Raw genomic sequence first — 26,136 nt, 5'->3', positions numbered from 1 at the left:
TGCCACTACATGTTGTGGGGCTCACACAACAGTTAGAAGCTGAAGCCTTTTTTTTATGGACACTTCAACGGGATTTCTGCCGTCGGCGTCGCCGGCGCCGTGAGGTTCCGTATAGATAAAATCTTCGCCGCGCGCCGTATGCCCGAGCGCAAGCGTGCGGGGACGCGCGCTATCACGGCGAGCGAACCCACTCAATCTCCCACGCGCAAGCAAGAAGCGGGAAGTCAGCGCCGGAGGGAGTGGGGGGGGGGGGGGGGGGCGCACTTTACTCTGCCAACAACCGCGCTCGTCGCTCGCCCGCACCGTCTCTTATCTCCACACGGCTCTGACGTTTCTCTGCGCTGTGCATTCGCCGCTCAGTTTCCGTTGAAGCGATAGACCGCACATACCTTCTCCCGCTGCGGCGTTTGCGCTTGCTGCCAGCGTTTTGACAGTCGTTGTCTGCAGTCATTCAGTGTGATCCATTCATGTTTGTTTGTGCGCGCTCACACCACGCTTGTTTATTCAGTTAGTAATAGTCGGGCCATATTTTCGAACGCACGCTACACATGAATGCTGCCCGGATCGGCAATGCAGCGCTACAGGTGTGTCCCTTCGCACGCGCTGCCCACGGGAAGCGCTTCTCATCAACACCACCGTTTCACACGCGCCTTCTCGTGGTCATCGAGCCTCTCTTCATGTCGGTCTACTTACGCCGCAGCACACCTGCTTACTTAATCAGCTCATGTTTACTACAATTCATATTGCTACCAAAGCCGCTCACCTCACTTCGTATGACATTGCTGTGTTGCTATCGCATTCATTGCTTCGCCCTTAGGGCGAAACTACTTTTTTTCTCTCGTTTAGGATGCTGTCAGTGACTCCCCAATGTGCTACGGTGTATTAATCATGACCTTGAGCAAGATGATCGGCACTCTTGAGAGGGTGCGACCACCCACACACTACTAGATAGGCACATTTGTACGAGGGCAGATAGGCACAGTGCTAGATTATGATATGGGAACATGTAAGTAGCTCACACAGGCTGAGTGACTGTTGCGACCCTAATTTAAAGGCAATGTCCTTAGACATCGTGATTATCATCACAGAGAGGAAATAGGTGAAGAAGGGGCAATGGCGCTATTTTAGTTATTCTAGGGACTAAAGCTATGCATAGCAGACATGGAAGACGGCAACAGGACGAAGTTGTGCAAGGCGCGGCAGTTGAGAACAGACCCAGCAATAGAAAGCGTTTCACACAGCCGGAACTTCTGTACAGCCGTTTGTGCCACTACCTTTTGCAACGCTTCTGTGGTCACAATGTTTTTTGAAACGAGGTCGTACAGAAAAAACTGAGTGACCGGGTGTGGCTTGCCCGGAATCATGATGATAGGAGCGTCATCGAAGTACTCCGAAAATTTCTGCGTATTGATTGTTGCACTCATGAGAATCACCGGCTTGATGGAAAAAATATGGTCGGAATACACCGCTATAAAATTTTCTTCAGCAATCCATTTATTAACATTTATTAACACCTTCAGAGCCTTTCAAGATAACTAAAATAGGAGAGTGACTTACGGGGCACATGACATAAATTACAGAAGAAAAATCAGGAGCAAGTGTTGAAATACACAAAACATTGCCAGGATCACATTAAATATCAAAACAGAAAAAAACAAGTAAACAATCACACTGAAACGACACTATAGTATTAATGTTGACAAATGCATCACGAAATAAGGAATTATCAGTGATGAAAACAACGGTTAAAAAGGGTGGTTTCACTGCAGTGATGTTCGAGGTATATAATGACTGAAAGAATGAATTTAAATGCTGCAAGAAGGGACAAAGGAGTGCGCGAATGTTCGACAATTTCGAATAATATCGATTTTATAAAAGGAATAATTGACATCCACCTTATGCAGCACGAAGCTACAATTTTTTGCTTTCATGAACTTTCCTCTACCTTGTGGAATTCTGCAGAAGTGATTTGCCGTCGATTATATGTTTAATATCCGTATTTAATTCGAGAACTAGATATTAGAAACAAATCGAATATATTTCTGGCTGTGCGGGAGAAATCAGGGTTCCTAGCGTTTATTTTTTAATATAAGAATTTGTGTTTGATTTTGTGCTAAATATTGTGGTCATTTCGTGCTGCTGACGCGAAATTTCGCCTGTAAAACACCCTCAGCCGTTAGACGCCTAAGCCTCGCGGGAAAGACAGCCTAACCGTAGCAAGGGGCACGACGGATTCGCGGACAGCGAGGGTGGACAATTTTGCAGCGCCACCCCAGTCTGAGCTTATCGCAATATAGCAAATGCGATGAGGGAGGGTCTGGCACAGGGTCAAGTGCATCTGGGTTTGTGGGCATTTGACGTTGTATAATAAGGCACAGTTTGTCCAGTGGAATTTAATAGGTTACCGCGGACTGTTATCAGCAATCGGCAACCCGTAAACGAAGCACCGCGGAACCGTGATCTCCTGATAATGGTGTATTACATGCTTATCCGTCGCAATATTGCGTGGCAGCAGCGCATGCTGCAGCGTTCTCGCCGTCTCGGGCCGCGGTGACAGGAACGCTTGAGCGGCCCTTGTTCCCATGGTGGAAAGACAGACGGTCGTTCCAAAGCGTTCAAACCACTGACCTCCTTTATAGTGAAGATCAGTGGTGTAAACCGGCCTAAGGCACTCGGTGATGCACGGGGAATAGCGAGAAAACGAGAGGGAAGCCATCATGGCATCCGATACCGCACCGGCGCACGCCACGCGCTATGCTGCTTAAGCTTTACGCCTTGTCCGTGGAGGCGTGCCTCTAAAGCGAGTGACCATGCGTGAGCTTCCTCACTGCTTCCGAAATCCGCCCGCAGCGGTCGCTCACTCATGTCGAAGGCCGTATCCCCATCGTGGTTGCACTGAAGCGGGGCGCGCGCTGCCGTGCTTCCTGTTTGGTCGCACTTACGTGCGTTGGTATTTCATGCGTGCGCCCTCCCCTTATGAAAATGGCCACGACCTTTATGTTTCCTGTCTGTTTCCTTCTTGTGCCCTATGTGACCTTTATGTTTCCTTGCCCTTTATGTGACCTTGAGGAAACATACTTCGTGTGTACAGCATGTTTACTCATTCTTTCGTACGACTCGAGGAAGCAAACTGAATCTTTCCTGTAGGATGTGTCCTTTGTGTTTACGGCAGGATGTTACCTGTGTGTGCACTCTATGTTACCTGGCTGTGCACTCCCTCTAGTGCACATCGAGGTAACATAGAGTGCACACAGTAATTATCTGAACTTAACACATGCTACGGCTAGAACTTTATTATTATTAGAACCACTATTTTTCCTGGCGTATCCAGGAAAAATAATGGAGGGGGGGGGGGGGCTCGGTTTTTTCGGCCCTCGACTTCGTGAAGCTACCTTTCCTTTTCTGCTCTACGCAAATTACACGCTGAAATTCAAAACGTGCGGTCGCTGCTAAAAGATGCCTGTCTTTTCAAAACTGCGTGTGATTGCTGTGTTGACATTCGCAGGGGTATAAGTAGGGCAGCGCGGATCCTGTAAATGCTTGCGTGGGCGGGCAACTGAATAATTTTTAATTGTCAGTTGGCTGAGTCGTTAAAGATGTGTACGGAGCATGGCCATATTTGTTTGTTTACGCGTGCATGCAAGCAGTACGCCTGTTTCACTTCGACCGAAGCTCCAGCTGCCGCAGCAAGCAAGCCATCGGCACGTTTTGTCGTCTTTATTCCTTACGCTACGAGGAAATATGGTTCCACCGATTCAAGATGAGGTCACATATTCTCTAAAACACGACACTTGGCGCCATAAGAAGCGTGTATATGGGCGGTGATCACGAATTTGTCATCGGTGGTTGTCGTAGCAGCCGAAGGCCGTCCGCCATTGCAAGCAGACGGAGCAGAGGTGCACGGGCTGCGCGCTGATTGGCTCATGTCCGCCAGCAATAGTTAGCGCATCGTTCGCCTAAAATTCCTCTATATGCGTTATAAAAAAGACTGCACACCCAGGCACTTTGAACTTAATAAATTCTGTTTAAATACCGGCCTTCTTTCCAGCTACAACTTCCTCCGCGCAACAAAATTAAATCTCGAAGGCCGTGCTTTTGCAAACTACATTTTCTAGAAGCGAATGTAGATCTCGGAGGCTACGTTCACTTGTTTACCGCAGTGTGGCGCTGCTGCAGTGTACCGTCCATGCCCGGTAAAATTACTGGGTGTTATATTGAGCTGGGCCCGCTGGGCCACGTGTGTGCAAGAGTGCTCGTTGCAGCAAGGCGGTAATTTAATCATGTTTTGGAAGTGTCTCGACAAACTGTGGTCCTTGTCGTGTGTATTAATCATCATGAAACCTCTGGACTTGTGTAATGATATCATTTCGTCGTATGTTTCGTGTGAAACGCCAGTGTCTGGAGTCTACTACAGCGCCCATCCGAGCTTCCTTTGTTCTCGCCAGTACGGGTTCTCTCGTGAAAAACGTGGTGCTGTGGCTTCGAATCATGGTCTGTGGAAGAAATTGTTGAAAGTTGTGCTTTCGTGTGCTGGAGTTCATCGGCAATTAGACAGTGTTTGCTCCAGAAAGAGCGTCGGCACCGAGGTGCCTTCGAGACAAGAAGCGTTTGATGACTTCACATCTTGAAAGGTAAGCAAGTCTCGCGCTTGCGCGCATTCTTGTCGCTTATACAGGGTGTTTCAGTTGTTACGTAGCTTGACAGAGCCAAGGTAATGTTGCTTGCCGTCGCTTGGAGATACTTCGATTATTTTTTACATTCCGCCTCATTAGATAATTAGTCTTAATTAATGAACTTCTCAATTATTATTATTAGACTAAAGTGTCAATGAAAAAGTTGTAGAGCGACATGAGAAACTCGATACAGATTTCTTTTACTCCGTAAGTCTTACATAAAAGTGTTTTTCCGAGCGTGAAAGATGCCCGCGAATACCCGCAAAGCGCGTCGAGCGGCCAGTCGCACGGCAATTTTGCATGTATTCGCGGGCTTCTTTTACGCTCGGCGAAAAGGAGAAAAAAAAAAAACTTTCGAGCAGATAGCAAAAAACACGCTCGGGCAGATAGCAACAGCGCAGTCTGTTTAAAATAATTAGTTTAAAGCTTCAGTGTTGACATTGCCATACCTAGCACATCACCAAAACAACTGCGTTTAATGTTTGTATAATACGATGATTTCCTTTTCTTTATGACAGCTTTATAATCCCCTTTTCAAGTGACGTTTTATAACTCCTGTGAGTGTTTCCTCTTAGTAAGTTGTACTCCCTTAGCCGCACGCTTTTATGCTTCCCGTGTGCTAGGAGGTCAGGGCTCCTCAAGCTGTTCTCACAGCTTTTACCTGTCCTCGTAACTTTTTCTTGCTGCGGAATAAAATTCAATTCAATAGTTTTCACTTCTGCACGTTTCTTAGCTGTGTGCATACAGACCAAACTGTTCTTGGATATATGAAATTTACTGCATAAGTGAAAACGCTTGGCCTTTTATTTTTCAGGTGTCTTGTGAGCTCTCATCCAAGCACCCCATTCCAAAGGTCTGCTGTGAGCCGATGTGGCATATGGAAGTAACATGCAGATAGTTCAATAAACTACTTGTAGTTTCAGAGAAACCTTTGCAAAGTATTGTCGACACTTTCTTTTAAAAGTGCAAGCACTTATCCAACGTGACATCTCTGCATCCGAACATTACACTTTACATTTGTGACAAAAACATCTAGAACAGCGACACTGCATGCTGTGAGGAAAGTACAAGTTGTACTGCAAGTGTTATACTAAAATTATTATTATAGAACAATATTGTGTGAATTTCTGTGCCCTAGCAGAGTTCCAATCAGTATGCTTATAATAAACCATATATGCTTATCTTTAAAACTCACACAATGTGCATAAATATAAAATGGGCACAGAGAACTCATCTATGCATGTCTACAGAAAATGCAGGATACAGGATCTTTTCAGTAGGGCCACATGAAGGGTGCATAAAGGTGGGAGTCATGAAGGAAACATAAAAGCAGTGGCCAAATTTCAGCATCTAGAATACATAAAGTACGGTAACATGAAGGATACATAAAGGACGGACACACGAAGGAAACATAAAAGCAGTGGCCAAATTTCAACATCTAGGATACATAAAGTACGGTAACATGAAGGATACATAAAGGACGGACACATGAAGGAAACATAAAAGCAGTGGCCAAATTTCAACACGCAGGAAACATAAAGGATGTTTCCTCATGTGACCCCTAGGAAACATACAGTAATCATAAAGGACATAACCATTTTCATAAGGGTCTTTGATTGCAATAACAATTATATGGACAGTTCAAGCGGATTTCTGCCGTCGGTGTCGCCGTCGCCGTTGTCGTCGCCACCGTGAGGTCCCGTACAAAGTCCAAGAGCCGATAAAATCGTCGCCGCGCACCGTATGTGCGAGTGACAGAGCGCGCGGGACGCGTGCTTTCACGGAGAGCGAACGCACGGCGGAGAGCAAACGCGACTTCCTCCGTCGCGCCAAGGCCATGGTGGTATGGGAGGGAGGGCGACACTATGCTGCGTATCTTGCAACCAGGCGCAAGGGGAACTGGCGACGCAATCGCCCAAGCCTGCAACGGCCTGCTTTGCGCCGGTGCGGGCTTTCAATCATATTGTTACGGGGAGTTTTTAATTAACCGTGAACGGCTAGCGCTTGCCTAGTCAAGACTGCACAGACCGCACAGGTTCCAGCAGGTTTTCAGTCCGACAAGAGAGCCTCATACCCAGCCCCACTACAATGTCTTTGTCTTTGCCATTGCTCGTGACGTTATCCCCGGCCGATGAAGCACCGTCCCGGTGCTTGTTGTGATCAAAATGGATTATCACAGTTGTAAATTTTGAGGCGGGAAACATGTACGATGTCAGTTCGCGGTGCGGCAGTCGATGAGGTGGATGCCATCGGAGATATCTCATAGGTGACAGGAGTCACCGGGCGCAGCACGCGATAGGGTCCGACGTACCGCGACATTAACTTTTCACACAGGCCGACGCGACGAGATGGGAGCCAGAGAAGGACGAGAGAGCCCGGTGGAAAATCAGTATCCCGGTGTCGACGATCGTAGATGGCCTTTTGTGCGGTCTGCGATGACGTGAGCCGAGCGCGGGCTACTGTGCGCGCGACGAGCGCACGCGTGATGACATCTTGCGCATAGGAAGTCGTGGACGTGGAGGCCGGATCAGAAGGGAGCAAGGTGTCAAAGGGTAGTAAGGGATGGCGTCCAAAGAGAAGATAGAAGGGTGAGTAGCCGGCAGTTTCATGACGCGATGAGTTGTATGCAAATGTGACGAACGGGAGCGCAACGTCCCAATCATGGTGGTCATCGGAAACGTACATGGAAAGCATGTCGGTCAGTGTACGGTTTAAGCGTTCGGTGAGTCCATTAGTTTGAGGGTGATATGAGGTCGTGAAGTTGTGATGAGTAGCACATGATCGAAGTAGATCGTCAACCACACGAGACAGGAAGCAGCGACCGCGATCTGTGAGTAGGTGACGTGGAGCACCATGTTGGAGGATGACGTCGTACAGTAGGAAGTCGGCTACGTCTGTGGCGGAGCTGGTTGGCAACGCTCGAGTAATTGCAAATCGAGTGGTATAATCCGTAGCCACTGCAATCCATTTGTTGCCTTTCGTGGAAATTGGAAAGGGACCCAGCAAGTCCAGGCCCACTCGATAAAATGGCTCAGCTGGAACGTCAATTGGCTGAAGGAGACCAGTGGGTAGAGTCGCAGGTTTCTTCCGACGCTGACACAGGTCACAAGATGTTACGTAGCGGCGAACGGACCGATAAAGGCCCTTACAAAAAAAGCGTCGTCGTATGCGATCATAAGTTCTGGAGACGCCTAAGTCCCCGGAAGTGGGGGCGTCATGAAACTGGATGAGGACATCCCTGCGCAGATGATGCGGGACAACGAGCAGGAGTTCTGCGCCGTCGGGGTGCATGTTGCGGCGGTAAAGAACGTTATCCTGAAGCAAGAACATGTTGAGGGAAGGGTCGAGGGTGCCGGATTGCAGACGGTCAATAAGAGAGAGCAAAGATGGATCTCGACGTTGTTCGTCGGCCACATGGGTGAAGTCTGTTATCGCCAAGACATAGGTGTCGGGGTCCGTTTCAGTGGAGTCGGATGGTTCAACGGGATCGCGGGAGAGGCAATCGGCGTCATTGTGTAACTTGCCAGATTTGTACACTACCGAGAACGTGTACTCCTGTAATCGTAATGCCCAACGGCCGAGCCTCCCTGTGGGGTCTTTGAGTGTTGAAAGCCAGCAGAGCGCATGATGATCTGTTATGAGCACGAACGGCCGTCCATATAGGTACGGACGGAATTTCGCAACAGCCCAGACGAGAGCTAAGCACTCCTGCTCAGTAATTGTGTAATTCTCCGACTGTGACAGAAGACGACTAGCATACGCTATCACACGGTTGGCTCCGTTCTCTGTTTGGGCGAGGATAGCACCAATGCCATGGCCGCTTGCGTCAGTGCGAAGTTCTGTTCTAGCAGCCGGGTCAAAATGAGCCAGCACAGGTGGTGTAGTGAGGGCAGAAATCAACGACGCAAAGGAAGACGCTTGGTCCGCGCCCAAAGAAAAGGCCGCATCCTTTTTCAGTAGGTCCATGAGGGGTCGAGCAATGTCTGCGAAGTTGAGAACAAAGCGGCGAAAGTAGGAGCAGAGCCCAAGAAAGCTGCGTACTTCTTGAGTGGACCGTGGAACTGGGAACTCGCGGACGGCACGGACCTTGTCGGGGTCTGGTTGGACACCAGTAGCGTCGACTAAGTGTCCAAGTAATTTGATCTGGCGGCGCCCAAAGGTACACTTAGACGAATTGAGCTGGAGGCCAGCCCGGCGAAAGATGTCGAGAATGGCCGACAGACGAGGGAGGTGGCTGTCAAAGCTGGGCGAGAAAACGATGACGTCGTCCAGATAACAAAGACAGGTCGACCATTTCAGACCGCGTAGAAGAGTGTCCATCATGCGTTGAAAAGTTGCAGGAGCATTACACAACCCAAAAGGCATAACCTTAAATTGGTAGAGGTCGTCGGGTGTGATGAATGCGGTCTTCTCGCGGTCGCGGTCATAGACGGCAATTTGCCAGTATCCCGAGCGGAGATCTAGCGACGAGAAATATTTGGCACCATGGAGGCAGTCGAGCGCATCATCAATTCGTGGGAGAGGATACACATCCTTCTTCGTTACCCCATTGAGATGGCGATAATCGACGCAGAACCGCCAGCTGTTGTCCTTTTTCACAAGCACTACAGGGGATGCCCAAGGGCTAGAGGAAGGCTCTATAACATCTTTATCAAGCATTTTCTCTACCTCCTTTTGGATGACTTCGCGCTCAGAGTGAGATACTCGGTAAGGGTGCTTGTGAAGGGGGCTGGCGTCTCCAGTGTCGATGCGGTGGGCCACTACATGTGTACGTCCTAGTGGACTGTTCGCAACATCAAATACGTCCAGGTACGAAAATAGGACACCACGGAGTGCTGCACTTTGGGAAGGTAGGAGGTCGGGGGATATCATTTTGTCCAGAAGTGCCTGGGTTAGCGCCGGTATGGCAGGTTGCGTCGCGGTCTCAGCGTCAGCAGCGAATGCAGAAACAATACATTCTTCCAAAGGTGACAATTCGGCTAGTGAAATACCTTGAGGAAGAACATGGGTCGAAGTAGAAAAGTTGAGGACTGGAAGCAACGTTTTGTTGTTGGCAATAAGCACTACGGTATGGGGAAGTGCGATGTTGCGCGAAAGGATCAGATCTGTGAGGGGAGCGACCACATATTCACCATCAGGGACTGGGGGAAACGGTGACATAAGGACGTAGGTAGCAGCCTGCGCGGGTAGTCGTAGAAACTCCAGGGAACGTAGGCGAGCGTTACTTGATGCGGTGTCATCAGGACACAATGGCAGTTCGAGCCGCAAAATGCCAGAAGAACAATCGATGAGGGCAGAGTGGGCGCTCAAGAAGTCAATGCCAAGAATGACATCATGTGGGCAAGCGTCGAGAACGGCGAAGAGAACTGAAGTGTGGTGGCCGGCAACAGTAACGCGGGCAGTGCACATACCAAAACAGGTGTTCGGGTGCCGTCAGCAACTCGCACAGTAGGAGAGACGGCAGGTGTCAGCACTTTGCGTAGGCGGCGTCGGAGCGTAGAACTCATAACAGATATGTGGGCGCCAGTATCGATGAGAGCAGTAACGGGCACGCCGTCGACGAGAACACCGAGCAATTTGCGTCTTGAAGTAGGGGTCGATAGAGGTTTTGCGGTCCTTGTCGTCAATGCAGCCTCACCTCCCGGAGCTGCACTGGCTAGTTTCCCGGGTGGTGTCCAGAGGAAGCCGGAGAAGGAGATCGACGGCGTTGAGGGGAGCGCGACTGGCGACTCTGAGGTGACGGCGATCGGCTGGACCAGTGTCCTTGTGCGGCAATATCGGCGTAGGTCGATTCTGAGCGCGAAGAAAGACGCAGAGGATCACGGGCCGGGAGTTGGTCGTCAAGAAAAGATGTGCTGTAGTACGGGCCACGATCTTGGCGGCGGTCACCGGGGAAACTTGGTCGGTAATTCCGACGATTGCGGCAGTGGCGTGAAATGTGGCCAACGCGAGAGCAGGAAAAACAGATTGGTCGATCGTCAGGCGTCCTCCACTCAGAAGGGTTGCGGTAGCGGGGTGTGAACCGGGGAGCGGAAGCGGCAGCAGCAACAATTGGGGCGGTGTGGTGTTCAGTGGGAGGACCGGACGCGCACATGGGCGGAGGGGCGTAACTGGGGGCTTGTGGAAATACGACGCCCATATTGGCAACCTCCTGACGTACGACGGCCTGAATGGGAGATATTGTCGCCAAATGGTCGTGAGCAGGTGCCTGATAAGCGGCTGGAGCCATGGCTTCGAGCTCCTGGCGAACAATCCTGGCCAAGTTGTTAGGCGGCGAGAACGGAGGGGGCGTCACGGGATCATCGCACGAGGATGTCGCAGCTGTATTCGGGAGTCTGTTAAAGCGCTGAGTAATCCGCCTGCTTTTGGCTTGTTCAAACCGCCGGCATTCAGTGATAATGGAGTCAACCGTGGTGCAGTTCTTACACATGAGGATGTTGAAGGCATCGTCAGCTATGCCTTTCAACACGTGGCCAACCTTGTCCGTCTCTGGCATGTCTTTGTCAATGGTACGGCACAAGGCTAGTACGTCTTGAATGTATGCGACGTACGACTCCGTGGACGTCTGAGCTCTGGCCGCCAGCTCGTGCCGGGCTGTCATTTGGCGCGCGGCCGATCGGCCAAACAGTGCACGCATCTTCTCCTTGCATAGGTCCCAACTTGTAAGTTCTTCTTCGTGCGTGTTAAACCACACCCGAGCCGTGCCCCGTAGGTAGAAAATGACGTTGGCAAGCATTAGAGTCTCATCCCACCTGTGGTGCTTGCTGACGCGCTCGTACAATAGGAGCCAATCATCGACGTCTTTGTTGTCCGTGCCGCAAAACGTGCCGGGGTCGAGGGGCTGCGAAAGGACCACGGTCTGCGGCGCCGCAGGCGCGGGCTGCGATGACTGCGTACTGTCTTCGGCCCTGGAGGCGGGAGAAACGTGGCGTCCGCTCCGAAGATCCAGGGCCGGGTGGAATAGAGCCCGCAACCTCCACCAAAAAGATGTTACGGGGAGTATTTAATTAACCGTGAACGGCTAGCGCTTGCCTAGTCAAGACTGCACAGAGCGTACAGGTTCCAGCAGGTTTTCAGTCCGACAAGAGAGCCTCAGACCCAGCCCCACTACAATGTCTTTGTCTTAGCTATTGCTCGTGACAATATATTGGAAGCAATCTCCACATGGCTCTGACCTTTGTATGCGCCGTGCTTTCGGCCGCTCACTTTCCGTTGAAGCGATAGACCATACGAACCATCGCTCGCTGCGGTGGCCGCGCTTGTTCACGCGAGCGTTTTGAAAGTGGTTGTCTGCGCTCTTCGTGTGTGATCTATTCATGTTTGCTTGTGCGCGCACACACCACGTTTGTTAATTCAGGTAGTAAGCGAATGTGTCGAAGTTTATGCAGGCGACAAAACTACTATCCCTACGCCGTGTACCTCTCTACTAATTTAAAAAAAATTATGGGGTTTTACGTGCCAAAACCAGTTCTGATTATGAGGCACGCCGTAGTGGGGGACTCCGGAAATTTGGACCACCTGGGGTTCTTTAACGTGCACCTAAATCTAAGCACACGGGTGTTTTCGCATTTCGCCCCCATCGAAATGCGGCCGCCGTGGCCGGGATTCGACTCTCTACTAATTTGCTATCGGAATTGATGCTTCGCGTTTCGGGTGAAACTGCAACATTTATTACCATCACGGATATTAAAAAAAGATATTCGTTGTATTTAAATCAGTTTTAACATGCAGAGACGGAAAATCATAAGTGCACTGAAATGTGGTCGTTATAACCAATAGATTGTTATATGTGGGATCATTATAAGTGGGTTCGACTATGTGTGTGCCATGAAAGGTGTTTGCTGAAGGCGAATTATTAAAAATGCATGGTAGACTTACTAAAAGTGCAACGGAAACTGGCGTGACTAGATCATAAAGTGACTCTGGCAAACCTTATTTAATGTTAACAATGACGTCGGAACACGCAGACAACCATTGCTGCAGCTATTTGAGGGTGCGACGGTTACTCGCGGAAAAAGAATTCTAATTTCTGATGGCCAACGTGGGCGCTGTGAGCATAATGCGAGTGAATACGGCGACTTTCGTAAAAATGCGTAAAACCTTACGAAAAAATCGGGGAGGTTTGGAAGGTATGCGGCTACAGGAATGAAGAAAAGCCTACCTTCAGTGTGCTGTTGATGGAGAGCACCTCACGAGCAGGAAGTCGGTTGAGACGTCACGCTCATGGACCTCGTCAACGAGTTCGCCGTTCTGCTGCCAGTGCCGCACCAGGATGCCGACTGTACAGAAGAGTATGCCTCCGCGGCTCGTCAGCAGCTGCTTAGTGAGACGGACTTGGAAGCTGAAGGTGTGGCTCAGCTGCAGGAATGAAAATTATCTCGTTCAATACGTTGGCTTCTTTATTTTAATGTTACACCAAGCAGAAAATTACGTACAGCTGTACTTTACCCGTTTACCCGTTTCAAGATAATGAATTGCATAAAAGTGCACTACAGGTGATATAAAACTGCAACATTAGTTACAGGCATGACAATATTATATACCAGTGCAAGACGCTACAGTGAGTGGCCTGCATTGAAGCCTATCTGCAGTGAAAAGTAGAATTTGTGCATGAGCGCCACCTAATTTAAAGGCTGTATAAATGTTGCAGAGCGGACCACAATGTGCCTGCAGCCACTTCATCAGCCAGTGGCAAATGTTCATCGCAACCATACTACCTGTCACTAGTCTTAATCAGTGCTCCTTGCATGACAGTCGGCAGGCAGAGTCGCAGTTTGCTATGTGGCGACAAGTTTGTTCACATAAGCCATGTTTGCACCATAACACATGCGGATTGTGTCCGAAAAACTAAATGGCACATTGTGCGCCATCCAATGTCTCGGCTTCCATTGTTATAGGGGTAGGTGACGGAGTCCTAGTAAGCGTACAGGTGCGAAAAACGTGGCATCTGAAAAAAAAATCAATCGGCGGTTGTATTTGCATTTTTTGCCCGTTGAATAAACATATTTTGAGCTACCTCAGGGTTCTCCGCACGGTAGGCGGAAGGGTAAATGCCACCCACTGCTACTGTTCACCTCTGAACCCCTTTGTGGAAGGAATCAGCAATTAGAGCGGCTAATTTCTTTTTTCTCACAATCTTTAGCTGTTCCTTCTACATAGTTAGTATACTAACTCTATAAAAAAAGCTGGGCGAAAAACGTGGCAACCACAAAGGTGTCGTTGTGTTGCTACCTCTTAATTTAGTAACCACAAATATCGAAATATGATGCAAAAAACAAGCATGTAGACGCAGCCCATAAGCATGGACGATGAGTAATGTTCATTCTATTTTTTTTCTGAAAAAGATACAACGGCTATTGATAAAATTTACGGTGCGTGAAAGGGGGCGAAAGAGCAGCTCGCATGAACTTTTTGTGTATATGCTCTATGGTACAATAAACTGCACACTACAATGTTCCCATGCTGCGTCATTGGATACGACTAGGAGTGTGCGAATAGCAAGTTTACAATTGAAAAACAAATTGAAATAATGAAAGCCAAGTGCGAGTCGTATGCGAATTAAAGTGCAATTTTTTTACCAACCAGAGGTAAGAAAAAAAAATGTCAGCTTATTGTACCGCAAATGATCTACAGTAAAATTATACTTTGTGGTCAACAAAATTGTCTAGTACAACACTTTTGCTTAACAGTACCACTCCTGCAGTTATTTAATGTTGTCATGAAGGAAGGATACCATATTTTTGCAAATATAGCCTGTACCAAAATTTTTGCAGTAAAGTTGGGGTGCGAAATTTGCTTACTTGCAAATTTCGCCTTAAGGCGTGGTTTAAGCAGCGTGGCCACGATGCGTGGCCATGGCATCGTGGCCGAAGTGGTAAACTTTGATTTATGTTTATCATCATATTGATTATCAGATTTATCAGATTATCAGGCATGCCGTAGTGGTGGACTCCGGATTATTTGGACCCCCTGGGGTTCTTTAATGTGCCCCTAAATCTAAGTGAAAAAACTGTGCCCGTGAAAAAACTGTTCTACCCGGCCCGGCCCGGCCCACGGGCCGGGCCGGGCTGGGGCTTTCGGGTAAGCCCGAGCCCGTGCAGTGCTCTACCCTGGGTTTCTTTAATATGCACCTAAATCTAAGTACACGATCGTTCTTGTATTTCATCCCCTTCGAAATGCAGCTGCCGCAGTCGGATCAAAACCGCGACCACGAGAAACGCCATCGCCGCAAAGCTGCCGTGGTGGGCACAGAAGTATTGATTTGACGTGTAGTCGCTTCCGTAGTGACGCCTAGACGCTACGGTACTTTAAAGTGGCTTGGCGTCTGAACACGCTGCGTCAGTTGTTCGCAAGACAAATTTGCATGGTGTTTATTTTCAGACACAGTACAAACGTACCGTACATTTATCCTAAATTTATCCAGTTTGTCCGCAACCGCTGTCGTGTGTAGTAGTAGCGTTTCTTTACCTTCTTACGTCACCTTCTTCATCTCCCTCCCTCCCTCCACGTATGTGGGCTCTGACAAAAGAGTAGCAAGGTTGCTATTCACTCATTTCATGACTGCGTCGGTTCTACCCCATGCTCTGCTTCCTTTCCCTACCTCTTCTCTACCATTCTATCTCGCTCCCCTCTGGAATGTTACACATTAGTACAAAGGTAAACACTGCAGCTTCTGGAATGCTTTTGCGGGGGAGTATCCGATAATTACGCCAGTCATAGTGGCAGTGCAATGGAAAGGTTGAAATGAGTTTTTCATGTCGCCGTTCCCCTCTGCCGCGCTCTTGCCATAAAGCACCAACCGACGTGGCGTGCAAGACAGCGACAGCAGCAGCAGTGCAAAAGTCGAAAGAAGAGACAAAGAAAGGTTCACTTAAATATATTAACCAACCTCATTATGCCGCTCGAGAGCCGCCCGCTTTGCCATGGAGATTGCTGCAATCCTCCTTGGCTGGGTGACCACGATATTGCACCTGGAGCCTTGGCCTCCACGGTTGTAGTCTTCAAAGATGAACTGGGCAGCCTGCTTGGTCTTTCCAGATCCAGTCTCGCCACAAATCACCAGCACACGGTTACGGTTGATGGCACTTACAATGTCCTCTCTGCAGCGTGGAATGTAGGTCAAGTATTCTTAAACATGGCCATGCTCTTTAAATTCCGATAAAAGTGCAGCTGAACTCTTTTATAAGAACAATGAAGTCCCATGTGACATAGAAATACCTTTATAATACTGTGAAACATTCATACAACGAATATCTATTTAATAAAATTCTGAATATCACGAAGTATACAGGCTTCTTTAACTTCTTGTCTATAGAAAACCATGTATTTTGAACCTTAATTTAACGAAATGTGCTTATGCAGTTAAACCTCGTTAGAAAGAACGTCAATACCGTCCGTTTTCTGTTAATTTGATTCCGGTTAATTTCATTTTTCGGCTAATTCAATCGTGGCCGAAGGCTCCGGCCGGCGCTCATGCATTTATTATGTCTCTTTCGACAGCAGTCGGGCAAGGAGTAAAGTTATTGAATGAGGCTGCTGCAGGCCTTTGGTGTTTTTGCTGGAAAGCAGTTAGTCTTACCTCGCGTATTGCCTACGGAGCGCTCGCAGCGTCGACGCTGGCCCTGGTCGTCCACGGGCTCTCTTATGGAGCACCACTGAGCAAGTATCAGGTGAGCGAATTTCGCCGGAGGCTGGCTTGTACCAGTGGTCCACGTGAGGCGTGAAGACGCTTCGTAAACGAGGTTGGGGCAGTGCATGACGAAGTGTGCACACGCGGCACAAAATACCGCCTTGAGGCCGTCGTCCAGCACAGCGGCCACGTCTTGGGCAGCCACGCACTCTCGGTGCTTCGAGAAGGTGGTGCGGGCATCGCTGTCCGACATGGGCTCGACGCTGTCTGTCGAGACCAGGAGCAAAGTACATTTGTCGTTTTCCGTCGCTGGTCCACTGCTCTCTACCGGGAGGGCTGCCGAAAACACGGTGGCGCTTGTCGTTTGTTGGCGTAAGTCGTGGCGACGTTTAGGAACTGCGCGCTTCCACGGCCTACTCTGGAGGTTTCAATATTTGAGGGAACCGGACTGAATCGAACACCGTGGAGCGAGCCAGCATGCGCGCGTGCTCACTGGCTCACGATGGCGTAGAAAAGAAAGACGACGACGACGATGATGATGATGATGATGATGCCTCAATCAATGGCACAACTCACTGTGGGGGATAAGCCACGAACCGGGTGGTATTATGATAGAAATTTAAAATAAATCAGTTTAGAAATAAATAAGTAATAAAAATTAAAGGAAAAGAAATAAATAATTGAAGATGTGAAACGAAGCGATAATAAAAGAATTAAGTAGTCTGTACTAAGTTAGTCAGCCTTACCTAGATAGGATGCGCGCGTACTCGCTGGCTCGCGATGACGTGGAAAAGAAAGACGACGATTGAAGGCTGGCGACGGCGCGTAATTAGAGATACAAAAAGAGAACCTTGCTGAATTTCTAGAATTACGAATTATTCCTAATATTTCATTTCGTTATGTCAAACTTATTTTATCTCAAAATTTTTAATAGTATTCTTCTAATGACTGCTATGCAAATTTATTGTTTAATAAATTTCTTATTAACATAGTTGAAACCGCCTGCTTCTTAACCAATCTCCCGTAGTTAAGGAACTTACCACCCGTATACCCCGAGCTTTGGAAATATGGTGCCGTGCCTTGATCCCAGCTGGTTATGCGATTAGCAATAATTTTGGGGGATCTAACTTCAGCCACTTTGCGCTTTGTATGCTCTCTCACTGGCCTTTTCTGAGCGAAATTAATAACCAAGTTCCTTAAAAATATATTTGACGCTGGGCGTGAAAAAAATGTAACCCGCCTAACACTGGTCCCTCAAGCACAGCAGCCCAACACTATGCGACGCTTTGCGTGCGGGCAGTCCAAATCCACGCCTCAGTGGTGGTGCCCTCTTGATAAACAGATGCTGATTTTAAAGGCTATGTTTTTGCTGGCTGCATGCGGCGGAAGCTATTGAGGGAGCCGGAAACACGCCTTGGACGGCGCGCCACGCATCTCGGAGGACGCACGCCGACTTCGCGACGCCTCCGTTAGATGACGCCACATACGTCCTGAGGAAAACACGAGAGAGTAGTCCGGCTACAGGGGACGTACTCTCGGGCGATCACTTTCGGCGATAGTAACAGCCTCAGGCAACACCAAATATCCTAAGGAGATTCCAAACAAGTACGAAAGTCCCACGTCTAAAGTTAGGAAGTCATAGGGATGTCCCATGGACTTCAGCGACGGATATCAACTGAACGTTCTAGAATAGTACTTGAATGGGCACCTGCATGCATGCATGCAATAGTCACAGGCATGTATGCATATTTCAGTTCTCCTTCATGAAAGGACGCACTATTTCTAGCGTCATTGTTTAAAAGGAATATTTTACGAGCGATTCCTGTATACACGCCTTTGTCATTTGCGATAAACTTAGACTTGTGTAACCTTGCACAAATTACATGCCTTGCGGAAGAGAGAAACCGAAATGCATATGAATTCTCATGCACTGCGGCTTTTAGCAATATTACCCAACACGTGTAACAAAATCGCGCGATATGCTACGTTGGTCTTTACCACATTTATATATACCATAATCTTGCGCACTGCACTGGTTCAGCGTACTTAACTGTTCGATCGTATGCTTCTCATTCAAAAGCAACTCGTTTCAATCTGAAAGACAATGAAATGTTGCTTGTCATGATCATTATGAATATACCAGGTGTATCTGCAATGCGTGTTGCTATCTGGGGCCTCGATGAATTCCGGACTAATTCCCTGCAAAGCTGCGCCACTACCACTAGGCCCATATCACAGCGGTTTCTAGTCTTGCCACAATCGACGCCAACGGCAAGTTCTCCGCTGTCTCAGTTCTTAGTCAATATTATCATACGACACAGAGAGAGAGAGAAATAAAATAGTTAGAGTGTTTTCCACTTGGAAACAGAATTCTCTGTGAGGAAGGCCACTTCGCATTAGATTAAGCTATAAATTCCTCTAGGCCACTCAATCCGCGTTCGCTGAAACTCTCGTCAAATCTGAACGTTCGTCAAACATGACCTATTGTCGCCATTGTGGCAATAAATATCAATACAACGAAGCGAGAATAAATAATGATACTAGATAAGAAAGTTTCCTTTTTCTCGAATAACTAATCATAAGAGTTCAACTTTCAAAAATCTCCCAAAGAAATAAGTTCCAGAAGACTAGCCCCAGTTCTCAAGTAAACGGTAGAACTTTTACGGTCGAAAACACGTTGCAAATTGCGTTCTAAGTAATCAGTGTGGAAGACCAGGGAAACGTTCAAAATTTGAAGAACTTTTTTTGTGAACAAAAGAAAACATTTACGAAGAACGTACTGCTTCGATTGATATATTCCCCGGTATTTATTGACTTCCAATGAAGCATCTCACGAAATGGCAGTAAAGTAATTCCAAAATCGCAATTTTTATAACGCGGTAGCGCTGTGGCGTTGCGCTGCTGAGATAGGGGTCGCCGGTGCGATCCTGGCCGCGGGGTGGAAATTTCGAAAGGAGTGGGACAAACCTGCTGCTGCACTATAAATTAGGTGCGCGTTAAAAAATTCCAGGTGGTAAATTTATCCATGAGTACCCGAGTGCAGCGAGCCTCGTAATAGACGGCGATTTTGGCACGCAAATCCCAAAATGTAATATTTAAAATTTTACGCCATACCCACGAGGGGGATTGGCCACTCTGGATGGAATGAAACGCACAGCGTACAAAGGGTAAAGTTGAACATTCAGAACAAAGCATTTGGCAAATAATTGATAAGACAGATTTTGAAAGGGCCTATATATAAACTGAATAAATAGAAATAAAAATAGACTAGGCAACTGAAAAAATAAATAAATTGAAAGAAAAAACATATCGCATGGTCGGTAGGTACCCTAGTAGCGTAACCTTCCGGCTGCTTCAATAAAGTTGTCCTTGCCCTCAGCGGTGCCTCATTTCTTTGTTTACCACATTCCGAAGAAGAACGGCTGCTTCGCGAGATATTGCTGCTCTTAGCGTTTCGCAATTCATTGGTCTGCGAGTTTGCAGAATGATAGTTTGGACGTGTGCATTTGGTTGATGCGAATTTTCACGAATACATTATTGTTTTGCGAAGCATATCGCTACCATGGCACCGTCGTTGTGGCTTCTCAAATCTGTGGAAGCGTCAAAACAAGGTCCCACTGTGTAAAAAAACCCCTCGCACTTGCTCGCTGGCTACGATGCGTAATATCGTCGCGGCTCATAGAAAACAGCATCAGCGTAAGAAACCGTAAATTCCACATATGCACACTAATTTTCATCGACATGCGCAAAATATATGTTCACGGAATTGAATATGCAAAATTTTTCGCCGTACCCACGAGGTGGATTGGCCACTCTGGATGGAATGAAACGCACAGCGTACAAAGGGTAAAGTTGAACATTCAGAACAAAGCATTCGGCAAATAATTGATAACACAGATTTTGAGAAGGCCTATATATAAACTGAATAAATAGAAATAAAAATAGACTAGGCAACTGAAAAAATAAATAAATTGAAAGAAAAAAAATATCCCGTGGTCGGTACATTAGCAGCGTAACCTTCCGGATCCTTCAATAAAGTTGTCCTTGCGCTCAGCGTTGCCTCATTTCTTTCTTGTTTACCACATTCCGAAGAAGAACGGCTGCTTCGCGAGATATTGCTGCCCTTAGCGTTGCGCAATTGATTGGTCTGCGAGTTTGCAGAGTATTAGTCTGCACGTGCGAAGTCGGTTGACGCGACTTTTCGTGAATATAATAATGTTTTGCTAAGCGTTTCGCTTCAATGGCACCATCCTTGTGGCTTCTAGATCTGCGGAAGCGTCAAAAATAGGTCCCGCAGTGAAAACACCCCTCTCAGTTCCTCGCAGGCTACGATGCGCAATATCGTCGCGGCTCATAGAAAAGAGCATCAGCGACAGAAACAGGAAATTTCCCATCTGCATAATAATTTTCATCGACATGCGCAAAATATATGTTCACGGAATTGTGTACCTCAGCTACCATCCCGAACAGTCCACAAGCCTCTCTTAGGTAAGAGAGCCACCGATACATTTCTCTTTATATTAGCATGTGTTCGTGTCTTGCTGCACTTTCCCTCTAAGAATTCTTCACAAGGAAGGCGGAATCATGGCCGCTTTAGCAAACATCTTTTCGAGGAGCGCGTGTTATTCCGGAGGACTGTATGCAAACGTGAATAACAATTCATTTCAGCGTTTTAGAGTCGAATATTCCTACAGAACCATTTGTCTGGCCTGGCATGCATATGATCACGTGGTATTCTGAATATCACGTTGTAGCCGTTTGACTGATAAGGATCTCATAACTATTGTTACCTGTAATTTAAAGAAGAAATAATAGATTGAGAGTGAGAAAAAAATTATAGAATACAGGGCTCATTTCATTTTTTCCATTGTCAGTGCGCACTAAATGCTTGAACATGGAATCGACTCACGCAGCAACAAACTTCAATAACGAATAACTGTATTTAAAACACATCGAAAAATACTACATTCACACAAATACATAGAAATAATTAAAAAAATCACAGAATAAATACGCTGGCGCTCGGCGCAAGTGGGTCCACCATGTCGCTGGACAATCGCCTCGGGCATAGCAGCGCCCAGACTTGGTCGTAGCGCTTGCCGTGGACTTCGACGACGAGCCTTGCCCCAGCAGACCAGCACTTCAGCGTAGAAGGGCCCTGAATCCGCTTCCACACGTCTAGTGAACCCACGGTACCAGCGCCGTGTGTTACGTGAATTCGGTGGCCCCGCGATCAACCACGGCCGCATAGTCAGCCTCTCAGCTAAGACAATCACGGCAGACGTGGCAGTATGAATGCCTGCAGAGCTTGGAACTGTTGTGCCTTAACAGCTGTGACAGAGCGCTGCCAAGGAGACAGCCGGTACACGACGGGCGCGTTATGTCGTCATTGTTCACCGTTCCGTGCGTACAACGCCGAACTGCCTTCTACTCTGGGCGGGCGAACCTGGTAGAAAAAGAGTAAAAATGCCAATGCTCGCGAATGTGCAACGAAGAGAGTCGATGTCGCTAAATGCACGTGTTACCTGTGGCACACACAGGAAACAGAGAACAAATTACAGCAGACCTAAGCCAATATGTTACAGTGAACTACATTTTAAGGGTTCTGCCTTGTCTAAAGCTACGAATGATGTGAACTAATCAAGTATACTGCAGACTACTTATCATTCTTTCAATGTCTGTAAAACGAGTGAAGCGAGGATTTATGTTTTACTTTTGTAGGAAAGCAGGTTTTTCTACTAAGAATTTCTGCCAGAGGAATAGTTCATTGTTGATCCTTTACAAATAGTAATTCTAAGACACGGCGCTCGCAATACACTACAGTAGCATACGCGAGCCTCAGTGAGTACGTATACTTCTCTAGCTCATGAAAGTAAGAAATTGACATCCACTCGTATGTAGCACCTTGAGGAATTCCGCAAAAATAGTTTGCTATACTCGTCTAGTTACTCCGAACAACCTTGTATCATGAAAGGGTGTGAAGGTGAGCTCGTTTGCAGGCATTCATGGTATAAAGAACAGCGGTAAAAACACGGACAGAAGGAATAACACAGGACGAACGCTGACTGCCAAATGTTCAGATCTCTCCTCAAGAACCTCAGACAAGGTACAAAGTAGGTCTTCCGGGTAGCCGCTTGCTCTAAGGCAATTGATTTGACTGTTGAAGCTTCGTTGAATATAATGATGGCAGGAATCATAGAGGGCATTTTTGAGTGCTCGAAGTGCATTGGCACGTTTGACAATTATCGAGTGTCCCGATGTGTAGGGAAGTAGGTGCTTCTTGGAGCTAGGCGCATATGCCTAGCAGATGGGGGGGGGGGGGGGGGGGGGGGTCAGGTCGAACTTCAGGTCAAGAAAGCGAATTACGCCTTTTATGGGCAGTTCCTTAGTTAAAGTGAGACCTTGGAAAATGGACTGGAAGTCACTGACAGTATGATCTACTTGCACATTGGCTTCTGGTTTGGCACTGATTAAAACCTAGAAGTCATCGGACGCAGCGGAACAATTTTAGTGATCGAACGTGTTCTTTCCTGCAGGAGCCTATCATAGTGTACGAGGAGAAGTTCGCTCAAGATTGGGGCGATATGGGAGCTTATGCAGACTCCATTGTTTTACACGAACAACTGCTCATTGTGCCTAACCACTGTGGAGCACCGATAAAGGAGCAGCAATTAAAAAAAATTGGCAATACTCGTGCTGATGGGTTTCTGGTAGCGCAAGACGCCATGCTCATTGATGCCCTCCTGTACGCCGGGCTGCGGACCAAGAACGGGTCTTTCACTTCTAACAACGACAAGCAGTTTAGCAGGTAAAACCACAGACACCTTTGCCACATTCCAGCCTCGGAAACGATGACGCTATAGGGGGTGCCCTCCTTGTGGGTTTTCGCCGCGATAAAGGCTGAAAGGCAAAGCTCTTTTCAGCGCTTGAGCATGACTACCAACTTCGTACGTCCTGCTTTTTCGCAACTTTCGATGGCAAGCTTCTTCGCCTTTGTTAGGTGGAAATTTACGGGCGACTCGAAATTGTCGTAGAAGGGCCTTTGCGCCAACTGTCGGCACGTCCTGGAATTGGCTACTACAATACCACCTTCGCTAACTGCTTGAATCAATTTCAAGTCGTTGTCGCGCAGCAACGAGACCAAACTTTTTTTTTTCAATTGCTAAGCTTTCTTTCTGAAAAATGCCGTACGGGTTTTCTTTGCAGCTTCGTCCTATAGTCAAGTAGATGACAATTTTTCTTTTCTTTCACAGCTCTTTCGAAGTATGGCTAAGACTCGTAAGTTTCACAAGGTGAAAAAAAAAAGAATAAAACCTATCGTGTACTGCCATTTAGTAGCAGATTAAAGAACCTCAAGCGCTCAAAATTAATCCGGAGTCCCACACAACCGCTGCCTCATAATCACACAATTGTTTCGGCACATAAAAGCCCAGAATCTTGAACTTGCCCAAGGTAATTTCTGTAATACCATCCTTGAGCCCCGTATATTCAAGCGACTGAGCTCACGGAAGCCACGGAAGCCTTTGCGCTCGCGAGGCAAAGTCGCTATATGGAGTCACGATAGCGAACCAACGTGGTTCTCTACAGCTTGTTCAGTTGGAATACGAGTTTGTTTTATTTTGTATTCTTAATATTTGCATAGCAGTTCGGCGCCTATCTGATTTTTTTGCCCACTTATACTCTTGCATCTGTACCCACGTAATTATAAAGCATCTTTCCCATCCCTTGTATTACTCAAGTTATTCTGTGCCTTTTCCATGTCTGCGTACATCAGGTGTCCATAGAAAAGTGAAACCGTTAAGAAGCCCACGTCCTTTGCCTTACCTTTGCGCCATCGTACTTACGTCTCTGTCGCCATCATATGACCCCATACAGGCAAGTTGTAGAAATGTGTCGTTTCTGGTATATCACTCACTACGGAGTTGTAAAGTTGATACGGCATTTCTTTTTCGTTTTATATTGTTAATTTCCAACCAGACGTTTTCTGTATTGGTACCTGTAGATGTTTACACTAACACAATCTTAACAGCTTTTGCTGTAAAGTCAAAGTACCCACGAATTGGATGTACAGAGTGGTAAACTTGATGGGGCATTTTCTTCTTTTCTCTTCTCAATTTCGAGCCAGACGTTTTCTCTATTGGTATCTGTAGATGTATACATTAACATTCTCTTCGCAGCTTTTACTGTAAAGTAAAAATACCCACGGATTGGACGCTGTAAAGCAGCCTACAACGCTCTCCACTAGTCTCAACTTTGGTATTGATTTTTTTTCCAGCAGTGATCAACACATGTCTTTTTTTCACCCCCCTATCTTTAAGCATTTCTTGCGCAGAACTCCGGCTTTCCAGAAACCCAACTTGGATAATGCCAGGGAAAAGGCAAAAGCGTCGGTAGCGTAGCTTGCACTCGCTTTTCAAACGGTGGCGGTTTGCCAGCTGAGCCAGATGCGGCACCAGGCCGCACTCACCCACTTCTCTTTCCCCTTCTTTCTGTCTATCCCCAGTGTTGCCAGGTTAGACGAGGCGGCGTAGCCCAAAGTTAGAGAAATTGTTGGCCCAAATGTAGCCAAACACAAAACGAGAGCAAAATATTTCGTAGCCAAATATAGCCATTTTTTGCAGTTTTATTTCTATATAAATTTTCACATTCAACAACGCAATCCCTTTTTGCACAACCCGTTGTAACCAAATGTCCTTGTACTGGGATTTTACGTGCCAAAACCACGATATGATTGGGAGGCATATAGCAGTTGGCGACTCCGGATTAATTTTGACCACCTCGGTTTCTTTAACGTGCACATATATCCAAGTACACGGGTGTTTGAACATTTAGCCTCGATCGAAATGCGGCCGCCGTGGCCGGGGATCCAACCCCCGTCCTCGAGCCAGCAGTGCGACACATCACCTGCTAAGCAAACACACTGGATGATGTTCGTGTGACGTGGCGCACTGATGGTATCGCGGTAAACTTGTTTCGATCTTAGCACAATAAGTACTTGCATTTGTCACGTTACGGGCAAATCATCTATAAGTAAACGGACCAGGATCCACTTTGGGCTCAGGGTCTTGCTCCCGTTATTTTTTATACTTTTTCGCATACTTGGCCCACTTCCCCATGGTTCGATTCTCCTCTACGAGGAAGATTCGGTCTTAAGTCTAACCTATAGACATGAACCTCTAAGGTAAGCAAAAATAAAAACTAATCTCGCAGGAAAAAGAATGTCAGTAAAGCTTAGTGTGAGAAACGTGAAGCAGGTCGAAAGCTGTGCCCGGCGCGATAGTTCACGAAGAAGCCATGGCCGTGAACACACTGGAGCGTGTCATCTACCCGTGCTTCTTTCACGTCGGCGCCACGATCGCCCGACCCTATTTTTTTGCTCTCTGAGCATAGCGATGTTAGTACAGTGTACTGTAAAAAACCCTCTACTCCCAGGCTCATCCCGATGCCCGGGGATCGGGTGTCTCACGGTGTAGCGCGATGTAAGTTTAAGTACATCAAAGATCAAAGCCACTGGCTCAGACAACGGCGCAGAGAATGGAGGGGGAGATGGGGCGGATGGCATTTCGCGCACGCTCACACGCACAGGCGCGTCTTGCCGGCTCAGTCAGCTAAAACATAGCCTTTGATATTTGTTTCTACTCCATCAGAGCACCTCTGGAGCGTTGATTAGGGTGTCCCTTATAGCCCAAACAAAGCCAAGTCACAGATTTTCAGTAGCCCAATGTAGCCACATAGCCAACTCGTCGAAGTCGACGGCGAAATTTGTTTTCGATAGCCCATTTTGGCTATTTATAACCAAACCTGGTCACGGCCGGGCTCGACTGCGCGCTCGCT

The 26,136-nt window shown here is 47.4% G+C and overlaps 2 protein-coding genes across 10 annotated transcripts in view; one reads left to right on the top strand and one right to left on the bottom strand.

Annotated features, from left to right (window-relative positions):
- The window catches only part of LOC125942958 (uncharacterized), a 773,958-nt gene that overhangs the window by 660,764 nt on the left and 87,058 nt on the right, over positions 1 to 26,136 (top strand). The window lies entirely within an intron of this gene.
- LOC125942222 (uncharacterized) overlaps positions 1 to 26,136 on the bottom strand; it is a 343,209-nt gene that overhangs the window by 277,968 nt on the left and 39,105 nt on the right. For 8 of the 9 annotated variants that reach the window (XR_007464916.1, XR_007464917.1, XM_049660385.1 and 5 more), the window contains exons 2-3: positions 16,252 to 16,309; positions 15,562 to 15,772 (exon numbers count right to left, since the gene is read on the bottom strand). The exons of the other annotated variant lie outside the window; for it this stretch is intronic. Coding sequence is in view for 6 of the 8 variants with exons in the window: in XM_049660385.1 (XP_049516342.1) it covers positions 15,562 to 15,772; positions 16,252 to 16,309 (269 nt within the window). In the remaining 2 variants the exon portion in view is untranslated. The remainder of the gene's footprint in view (positions 1 to 15,561; positions 15,773 to 16,251; positions 16,310 to 26,136) is intronic. 9 annotated transcript variants of the gene reach the window in all.

Source organism: Dermacentor silvarum, chromosome 1, assembly GCF_013339745.2.
Source record: "Dermacentor silvarum isolate Dsil-2018 chromosome 1, BIME_Dsil_1.4, whole genome shotgun sequence".
NCBI lineage: Eukaryota > Metazoa > Arthropoda > Arachnida > Ixodida > Ixodidae > Dermacentor > Dermacentor silvarum.
This window is presented reverse-complemented; position numbering and strand designations above follow the sequence as displayed.